Source organism: Rhinopithecus bieti, unplaced genomic scaffold, assembly GCF_001698545.2.
Source record: "Rhinopithecus bieti isolate Rb0 unplaced genomic scaffold, ASM169854v2 scaffold_2247, whole genome shotgun sequence".
Classification (NCBI taxonomy): domain Eukaryota; kingdom Metazoa; phylum Chordata; class Mammalia; order Primates; family Cercopithecidae; genus Rhinopithecus; species Rhinopithecus bieti.
In genome coordinates, this window is record NW_016803732.1 from 1,137,940 (window position 1) to 1,147,743 (window position 9,804).

A 9,804-nucleotide genomic window follows, 5' to 3' on the forward strand; every position below is an offset into this window, starting at 1 on the left:
TAAAAAAAAAAAAAAAAAAAAAAAAAGCTTAAATATTTGGTGTAAGTTTGACTTACCTACAGCATACTTTACATTGTTGCCTTTAGTTATCTCACAGGCACTGACATTTTATATTTAGAAAATACCTTTAATCTTTCTAATCTTTTTTTGTAAATATTAGTGTCCATTGTGTTTGACTTGCTAACCTACTTTGCAAGACTTTGGGCAACAGTTTAGCTCGTTAACTTCAAGATGATGTGTCATCTGTATAGGTCAAAGGATGGGACTTCCTGAACTGAGGAATTCGCTGTTGGCAGCCGAAGTATGATGTACAAGATTGATGTAACTTGATATGTATTTTTGTTGGAAGATTTTTTGTAAAAAAAAAAAAAAAAAAAAAAAAATTATTTACAAGGTTATTTGATTTTTTAAATGCTGTGAATCTATATTTGTTGTTTTGTATATTAAAATTCATTTGCCAAACTCTTTCTGATGATGCATTTGAGTAGCAGCCTTTATTAACAGGAGGAAGTGGAGAGCTGGGTGCGGGGCCTTCTGGGATTTGTAGTGCCTCTGCTGCCCTGATGTCCCTAGACTTCTCAGTGGCAACAACTCATCCATTCAGGAGCTCCATGTAACCCCTGGGTAGGCATGGGAGAGGGAGGGCTCCGAGGACAACCTAGGGGGGCACCCTGGCTTGACGAACGTCAGTGGTTGGAGTAAGAGGGATGTGGAAGGGAGCAGTGAGGTGGGGCCGCTTTTGCTAGGGATCATGGAGAGGAGACAGAGAACAGACTGTGCCTTCTGACTGCCCCTGAAGGCTAGGCCCGGCCACAGGAGCTGTGTTAGTGGCCCTGCTCACTCGCCCTTTGTGGGTGGGTAGATTAGAATTTCCTTCTCTAACAGCTCAGAAGAGCTAAGTCAACAGCCCATTGTTTGCTGTGGCTATAATCAGAAAAGGATTCCTATGAAGCCTGCCAAGTGGCTCCTCCCCGCTTTCTGTTCACTCTTAACATCCACCTGCTTCCCAAAGTGACCTGCTCCCCATCCTTGGGCTGCACTAGGGAGGGGCGGGCCCCAAAACCCATAGGGCAGCGCATAGTGGCACCATGTATAGGAGAGAGTCAAAGAGATGGGGGTGGCATTTTCTTCCAGGGGAGTTGTGGGGAGATGACCTAACATAAGCGCGCCCCTACTCCGCACTGGCGAGACGGGCAAAGCTGGAGTGAACCGAGCCGAGCCTGGGCACCCCCGGAGGCTGGAGGCGCTGCAGTCGGGAAGCACCAGGAGGATGGAGCCCTTTTCCCTGTAAGTAGGGGGCCAGGGTCTCCTGAGCCGGCTTCCCAAGGACCCCAGGCCCTGGCAGGAGGGCCTGGAGGGGGGACGAGCCCACGGAGTGGGTGGGGTGTCAGCAAAGAGAGCGGGGCCGCAGGGCAGGTTCTGGAAGCCTCTGCGTGGCTGGGCTGGAGAGTGCAGACGTGGGAGAGCCCGGAATGGGGAGCGCGAGGCTGCGCTTCCCTCGCTGGCTCTGCGGCCGAGGTCGAGGCCGGCAGGCTGCCCAGGCGGGTCTGTCCCCGAGCTTTCCGGGGGGCGGAGGCGGGGAAGGGCCGGGCGGCGGGGCGGGTGTCCCCAGCGGGAGGTCGGGGACCCCGTCACGCGTTCTGTCGGGGTGGCCTGCGGTGCAGGGGTCGGAGGCCAGACCACGCAGGCGGGAGGGAGCCCGGGCAGAACTGCTGAGAGCCCCCAGCCGCGCTGGGACTCAGGGGCTCCCTGCCTTTAGCCACCGAGAGCGGGGGCAGGCTGCGGGGTACCCGGGAGAAGCCAGATCCCACTCATTTTACACCAACTAATTAGATCCCGCCGCCCGCCTGGGACCGCGGCATTGTCATGTCCGCTGCACTGATGGGGAAACTGAGGCACGGGCCGAGCAAGGCGGGGGAGGGAGTCGGCGCTGCCTGGCTGGGGCGCGCCCCGCATCCACCCGGACACCAGACTCCCGCGTGGCCTCTGCTCCTGCTCCGTGCACTGCGGCATCTGGGGAAACCGGGCTGGGCTCCTCTGTCCTCTGGAAGCTATTGTAAGTTTTAGAAAAATGTTACTGCTGGGCACGAGGAAAGTGAATCCATGATTACCGGCATTGAACGAATGGTTGCACCGCGTTCCCCGCGGTAGGTGGAGTGTGTGATTGTGAGTGAGAGGGGAATGGGCACCGAACCTTACCTACACAAATGCCTCAACTCGCAAGCAATTAGGACACAGACGTCTGAAAATCTGATTAAGCGATAGGAATTCTAATGGTCCAGGATCCAAATGAGACCCAGCCACTGTTAGCAGCCTTCAGTTTTGTCCTGTTGCCCGTGATTACCCCAAGGTCAGGGAGAAGCACTGAAGCAAAGGCATGAGCATCCCTTTGAAAAAGAAACCTGCCTGGGGCACTCCTTCCTTCAGACTCCCCTTGAAAGTATTCCCTCATTTCATTCCAAAGGAGTTAACTTTTCTAAACTAAGTGGTGCTGGTAGAAGATGCTACCTAAGTGTTGCAGTAATTCTTGAAGCTCTTCCAGGACATCTTGGCCTTCCTCTGTTCCCTCCCTTTCCTGCTATTTTGCAGACATATCCACTGGGGAATTGTATGGCAGGAAGGCTGATTTTATTTAGCTGGACCTTGATTCTTGGTTTGCACAGTACCTGGGTCCAGCCTGCAGCATTCGGGTCCAGGTAAGTTCATTAGGAAAGTATTTCTTTACATTCAATTTAAGGCATCTAGGTCGTAAAACAGCGCTTATATTATCTGTGGGATAATCCTGCTTAGTTCTTTGCAAAATAGTCAGATGTCTATAGAGTTTTGGGTAGGAAAGGGGTATGCTGCTTTCAAAATTCATTATTGAGGAAGAGGCTAAAGAGGAGATAAAAGCAGATTTTGAAATTCGTCTGCTAGAACTCTGCAATTGGCTGGGAGGAGAGACAAAAACCATAGAACAAGTCATGAGAATAATGGGCTTTTTTATTTATTTTTATTTTTTTGAAGATGTAGTCTTGCTCTGTCACCCAGGCTAGAGTGCTGTGTCATGATTTAAGCTCACTGCAACCTCCCTTCCTGGGTTCAAGCAATTCTCTGCCTCAGCCTCCCGAGTAGCTGGGATTACAGACATGCACCACCACGCCGGACTAAATTTTATATTGTTAGTAGAGATGGGGGGGGGAGGTTCCACAATCTTGGCCAGGCTGGTCTTGAACTCCTGACCTTGTGATCCAACCACCTCAGCCTCCCAAATGCTGGGATTACAGGTGTGAGCCACCACACCCAGCCTATAATGGACCTTTTTCAGAGAGCTGTCTAGAGAAGCTTATAGATTGTTTTGCACACATTTTAATGTGTACTTTTTTTTCCTGATCAGGTTCATAATATTCAAATTGTACAATTTCATTTTTATGGCTATGCTAATTTGCAGTGCAGGAAAAAATAACTGTCAAGATATGTTGAAGAAGAAATGTATGAAGTGTATACTATAGAGAGTGCATGGAAGACAATATATCAATGAGGGCTCCCTAGAGCTATTTGGACTCTTAGACTGTCAGATCTGGGAGGGCGTTAGTTCATCCTTTCCAGGGCATACAGGAGGAAGCTGAGGCGCTGAGGTTTGGAAACCGAGTAGATATCACTCAGCTGATTTCTAGCAGGTTTGTATTAAATCTTAGCTTTGGAGAGTTAAGAATCTAGAGGAGTGGCCCAGCGCGGTGGCTCACGCCTGTCATCCCAGCACTTTGGGAAGCCGAGGCGGGTGGATCACGAGGTCAGGAGATCGAGACCATCCTGGCTGACATGGTGAAACCCCGTCTCTACTAAAAATACAAAAAAAAAAAAACAAAAGCCAGGTTTGGTGGCGGCGCCTGTGGTCTCAGCTACTCGGGAGGCTGAGGCAGGAGAATGGCGTGAACCCGGGAGGCAGAGCTTGCAGTGAGCCGAGATCGCACCACTGCACTCCAGCCTGGGTGACAGAGCAAGACTCCGTCTCAAAAAAGAAAAAAAAAGAATCTTGAGGAGTGATAACCTTGCCTGTTTAATTAAGGACATGGTGTTCTTGGAGAAAATTAATCAGGAAGAGGGCACTGGGTGACCATTTATCAAGAGATTCTTTAGCACTGGACAGATATAGGTAAAGTATAAGAGAATGAGCCAGAAATAAGTGAACTAAATAAGAACCTATTTTGGGGGTACTAAAAAACATTAACTTCAAAGTTATTTGCAGTCTGTGTCCCTTTGCCCCGACCAAGCCAGTTTGTCAGGCTCATGCAGTCACAGTATTCCCCAGAATGATGGCCTCTATTTTGTATACATTCATATGATATGAATATATAGGGCTCTTGTCTTGATCTGTCTAAGGCAGTGACTGTTGTCGCTTTTTACATGTATTACTGGGAGGGTTGTATGCCCAGTGAGTCCCCAGCAGCTGTCACTCTGGCTGACTACAGATGTCTGCAAGCCTCCTCACTTCTGATGAGCAGCCACACCTTGGGAGGTGCACGCCTTGTGTTAGTGAGGATGTGGGCTCAGCTGTGTGTCGCAGAGACCCCACATACCAGTGGCTTACACAAGGTTGAAGTGTATTTCTGTTTCATGTGCTCGTGTCAAAGATGTGCTGGCAGGACAGGTCTGGCCTGTGGAGTCATCTGAGGCCAGGGGTTTTCTGTCCCCAAACTCTGTTGCCCTCCTTCAAGGAGTCCCATATGGTTCACCGCGCCATGCACACCCCCACACAGGAAGCGGGAAAGGGCACCCCCTTACCCTTTAAGGCCGGTCATTGCATACAATTACACGCCTCACTTGTGCTCATTCCCATGGCCCGTAATCTAGTTGCATGGTCATATCCAGGCTGCAAGGGAGGCTAGGGAGTGCAGCTAAAATTTCTATTACTATGGATGAAGGGGAGAAGAGGTGTTGGAGATAACTAGCAACTCCACGAAAGCACTGACAAGGATCAGAGTTGATACCCAGTCACCTGGTAATGGTCCACACACAGTTGGAACTAGGATAGTATTTCTTGCATGCCTGCATTGATTCATCCAACAAATACTTGACTGAAAATAAGGCACTGAATAAGGCACTGAAAATAAGAAAGTGGAAAAATGCAGTCACGGTCTTCATAAAGCTCTGACCCAGGTTGGTGCCTACTAAGTGATCACTAGTCTAGGTGTGGTGCACAGAGTAAGTGGGGACTGGGGAGAACAGTAATTCAGAGAGAGGAGGTGATTGACAGAAGAGGCTCCTAGCTCTTTCCAGAAGGCACTCCTGGAAAAAGACCAGACCCAGAAATTCAAAGTTGAGAGTGTAACTGTAGTTGAACTAATGAAACTGGGAGTCCAACCCATTGCTTTGTGAGAGGCACAAATGTTATTTTTTATATTTCAAAATACATTAATATAATTTCTTCTATATTCCTTGTGTAAATCCTCGATGTTCTACATTAAAGAAGAGGCTAGATAGGAGGTATAAACTTGCTAAAATTTCTTATTAAAAAATAGTGCCGGCCGGGCGCGGTGGCTCAAGCCTGTAATCCCAGCACTTTGGGAGGCCGAGATGGGCGGATCACGAGGTCAGGAGATCGAGACCATCCTGGCTAACATGGTGAAACCCCGTCTCTACTAAAAAATACAAAAAACTAGCTGGGCGAGGTGGTGGGCGCCTGTAGTCCCAGCTACCCGGGAGGCTGAGGCAGGAGAATGGCGTGAACCCGGGAGGCGGAGCTTGCAGTGAGCTGAGATCCGGCCACTGCACTCCAGCCCAGGCGACAGAGCGAGACTCCGTCTCAAAAAAAAAAAAAAAAAAAAAAAAAGTGCCAAGCTGGGTGTTGGCCATGTCTCCAATCCCAGCTATTCGGGAGGCTGAGGCAGGAGGACCAGTTAAGCCTAGGAGTTCAAGTCCGGCCTGGGCAACATCATGAGACTATCTCTATAAACAGACAAACAAATAAATAAAACAGAAACAGTGCCACAACTTACTTTGCTGCGTATTTGGGAGAACGCATATTAGTTCATCAAAATCATTTGCTGAAGCTTGTCTACATGCTGTATAAACAAACTAGTTAAAATCTGCCTACATCAAGTATGCAAAACTAGTGAAAGAATTACAGAAGAGTAACTGTTTGCTTTCAGGCTGGCTCCTTCTTCCCTGGAGAGCAAATTGGAGTTTAACCTGACACCTTTATGATCTTTGGATCATTTTATTCCTGGAATAGTTGTGCTCCACATTTTGAAAAGTTAAAATGAAAATTATAGAACCCTCGACAAAGTTTGGTTGATGGAATTTAGATTTGACTGCTTCCAGCCACTTCTGAGTTTAACAAAGGAGGCTCGAGTATATTCTTCATGGAATTTGGCTCCAAGAAAACTCACCTCAATTTCCTGGATTGGAGCGGATTTGTGACTTCGAAGGGAAACATCTGCATTTCCTTTTCCAAAAATCCTCCCTTTGCAGTAGACTGCACCCTGGGACATTTCCACCAGATGGCAATACAGACTCCGGATGGCAGAGAGTCTGGCTAGTTTTCAAAATCTCTAGAAATATTTGTGTAGGCACTATAAAAAAGCATTTTTTATAAATGAAAAGCTCCCGTAACTGCCCCCCATTCTACAGCAACCATCTTTATTTGCATATATTCACTTCGAGTTTTGTCAATATTCATACAGTCGTAAGTACATTTGTAATGTGCATGGCATTTCAGTCTACTGTTTTAAAATTCAGCACAACATATACATTTACATATTTCTACATGACCTTCATAATTACCGCAGCAGTTACATGCTGTTACACATAGTACACCTTTCCCCTGTTGTTACATATTATGTAGTATGCACTTTTCACCTGTTATAGATAATGCAGCAGATAACGTCACACAACTGGCACCCAGTTTTGGAATATTAGGAAGAATTTTAGGGATAGGAATATAAGGTGAAAGACATAGATGTCTTTTGCTCTTTAACTTTTCCAGAAAGATGTGCAGATTTACGTGGCTATCAGCACTGTGAGAGGATCTGGGTTCTGACCAGTTGCACTAGGCCCACGTTTTTGTTTTGTTTTAATCCTAAAAGTCAGGCGCAGGGGCTTTTGCCTGTAATACTAGCACTTTGGGAGACTGAGGCAGGAGGATCACTTGAGCTCAGGAGTTCAAGACCAGCCTGGGCAAGAGAGTGAGACCCAGTCTCTCCAAATAAAAAAGAAAAAAGAAAAAAATAGGCAATGGCTCGTGCCTGTAATCCCAGCACTTTGGGAGGCCAAGACAGGTGGATCACCTGAGGTCAAGAGTTTGAGACCAGCCTGGCCAACATGGTGAAACACTGTCTCTACTAAAAATACAAAAATTAGCCAGGCGTGGTGGTGGTACCTGTAGTCCCAGCTACTTGAGAAGCTGAATTGCTTGAACCTGGGAGGCGGAGGTTGCAGTGAGCAGAGATCAGCCATTGCACTCCAGCCTGGGCCACAACAGCGAAACTACATCTCAAAAAGAAAAAAAGTGAATTAGCTGGGTGTGGTGGTGCATGCCTGTAGTCCCAGCTGCTTGGGAGGTTGAGGCAGGAGGATCGCTTGAGCTGGGAGGTCGAGACTACAGTGAGCTGTGATTGCATGATTGTACTTCAGCCTTGGCGATGGAGCAAGACCTTGTCTCCAAAAATTATATATATATATATATCTCCAAAGACATCGCCCATGATGCATTAATTCCATTCAACAAGTGTTTGTTCAATCTGCTGTTCCAAGTTTGATATTGAGTGTTAGGAAGACAATAATGAGGAAATACAGTCAGGCAGGGAGTCAGATTCTTCATCCTACAATTACATATACAAGTGTCAAGCCCCCATGACAGGCGCCATGTGGGAGAGTAATATGCTGCTCCACAGCCCTGAGTGGGAGCGTTGCTGAATCAGGAGGCCCGGCCATCCACGTTTCATCTTCCTTCCAGGCTTTGCGTTTGCTGCTTCCTCTGTTTGGAGCACTGCCCAAGCGTTGTCTTAGCTTCTGCTGCAGGGAAACTGCATGGATCACCTGGGGTGGGGGCAGTGTCTACAGAGGAAGGGACTTGAAGACACGCTTCTCCCGAACTAGGTGATGTTTTCTGGGTGTGTGTGGCCCTTCTTCACAGTGGCCTCCTAGAAAAACGACCGTGACTCAAAGAATACCTCTCATTTCAGTAAGACTGCTTGGAATGCTTTACTTCTTTAAAAATTTAATTGTTTAATGTGGTAAAGAATATATAACATAAAACTTAACAGCTTCACCATTTTAAGGACACAGTTCAGTGGAATTAAGTACATTCTCTTTGTTGTGCAGCCATCACCACCACCCATCTCCAGAACTCTCTTAAAATCTTCCCAAACAGAAACTCTGTACCCATCAGACAACTCCCACTTCCTTCTCTCTTCACCCCTGGCAACCACCATCCTACTTTTTCTTTCTATGAGTTTGACGGCTCTAGAAACCTCTTTTTTTTTTTTTTTTTTTTTTTTTTAATTATACTTTAAGTTCTAGGGTACATGTGCACAACGTGCAGGTTTGTTACATATGTATACACGTGCCATGTTGGTGTGCTGCACCCGTTAACTCGTCATTTACATTAGGTATAACTCCTAATGCTGTCCCTCCCCGCTTCCCCCACCCCATGACAAGCCCTGGTGTGTGATGTTCCCCTTTCTGCGTCCAAGTGTTCTCATTGTTCAGTTCCCACGTATGAGTGAGAACATGTGGTGTTTGGTTTTCTGTCCTTGTGATAGTTTGCTCAAAATGATGGTTTCCAGCTTCATCCATGTCCCGACAAAGGACATGAACTCATCCCTTTTTATGGCTGCATAATATTCCATGGTGTATAAGTGCCACATTTTCTTAATCCAGTCTGTCACTGATGGACATTTGGGTTGGTTCCAAGTCTTTGCTATTGTTAATAGTGTCGCAATAAACATACATGTGCATGTGTCTTTATAGCAGCATCGTTTATAATCCTTATTATAATGCTTATTAAAGCAGCATGGTTTATAATCCATATATAGCAGCATGGTTTATAATCCTTATATAGTGCTTATTATAGCAACATGGTTTATAATCCATTATAGGGTATATGCCCAGTAATGGGATGGCTGGGTCAAATGGTATTTCTAGTTCTACATCCTTCAGGAATCACCACACTGTCTTCCACAAGGTTGAACTAGTTTACAGTCCCACCAACAGTGTGAAAGTGTTCCTATTTCTCCACATCCTCTCCAGCACCTGCTGTTTCCTGGTTTTTTAATGATCGCCATTTTAACTGGTGTGAGATGGTATCTCATTGTGGTTTTGATTTGCATTTCTCTGATGGCCAGTGATGATGAGCGTTTTTTCATGTGTCTGTTGCCTGCATAAATGTCTTCTTTTGAGAAGTGTCTGTTCATATCCTTTGCCCACTTTTTGATGGGGTTGTTTGATTTTTTTCTTGTAAATTTGTTTAAGTTCTTTGTAGATTCTGGATATTAGCCCTTTGTCAGATGAGTAAATTGTAAAAATTTTCTTCCATTCTGCACATTGCCTGTTCACTCTGATGGTAGTTTCTTTTACTGTGAAGAAGCTCTTTAGTTTAATTAGATCCCATTTGTCAATTTTGACTTTTGTTGCCATTGCTTTTGGTGTTTTAGACATGAAGTCCTTGCCCATGCCTATGGCCTGAATGGTATTGCCTAGGTTTTCTTCTAGGTTTTTATGGTTTTAGGTCTAACATTTAAGTCTTTAATCCATCTTGAATTAATTTTTGTATAAGTTGTAAGGAAGGGATCCAGTTTCAGCTTTCTACATATGGCTAGCCAA

At 46.2% G+C, this 9,804-nt stretch overlaps 2 protein-coding genes across 5 annotated transcripts in view; both read left to right on the top strand.

Annotated features, from left to right (window-relative positions):
- Nucleotides 1–1,225, top strand: part of SPATA13 (spermatogenesis associated 13) — a 97,936-nt gene extending 96,711 nt beyond the window's left edge. Inside the window, exon 13 of the mRNA XM_017852167.1 lies at nucleotides 1,135–1,225. Coding sequence (XP_017707656.1) covers nucleotides 1,135–1,163 — 29 coding nt within the window. The 3' untranslated portion in view covers nucleotides 1,164–1,225. The remainder of the gene's footprint in view (nucleotides 1–1,134) is intronic.
- C1QTNF9 (C1q and TNF related 9) overlaps nucleotides 1,194–9,804 on the top strand; it is a 24,143-nt gene continuing 15,532 nt past the window's right edge. Inside the window, exon 1 of one of the 4 annotated variants that reach the window (XM_017852211.1) lies at nucleotides 1,194–1,287. The gene's annotated coding sequence lies outside the window, so the exon portion shown is untranslated. Of the gene's footprint in view, nucleotides 1,288–1,310; nucleotides 1,546–2,607; nucleotides 2,697–6,573; nucleotides 6,668–9,804 lie in introns of those variants that run through there. The other 3 variants (XM_017852229.1, XM_017852201.1, XM_017852220.1) reach the window with 3 other exon arrangements.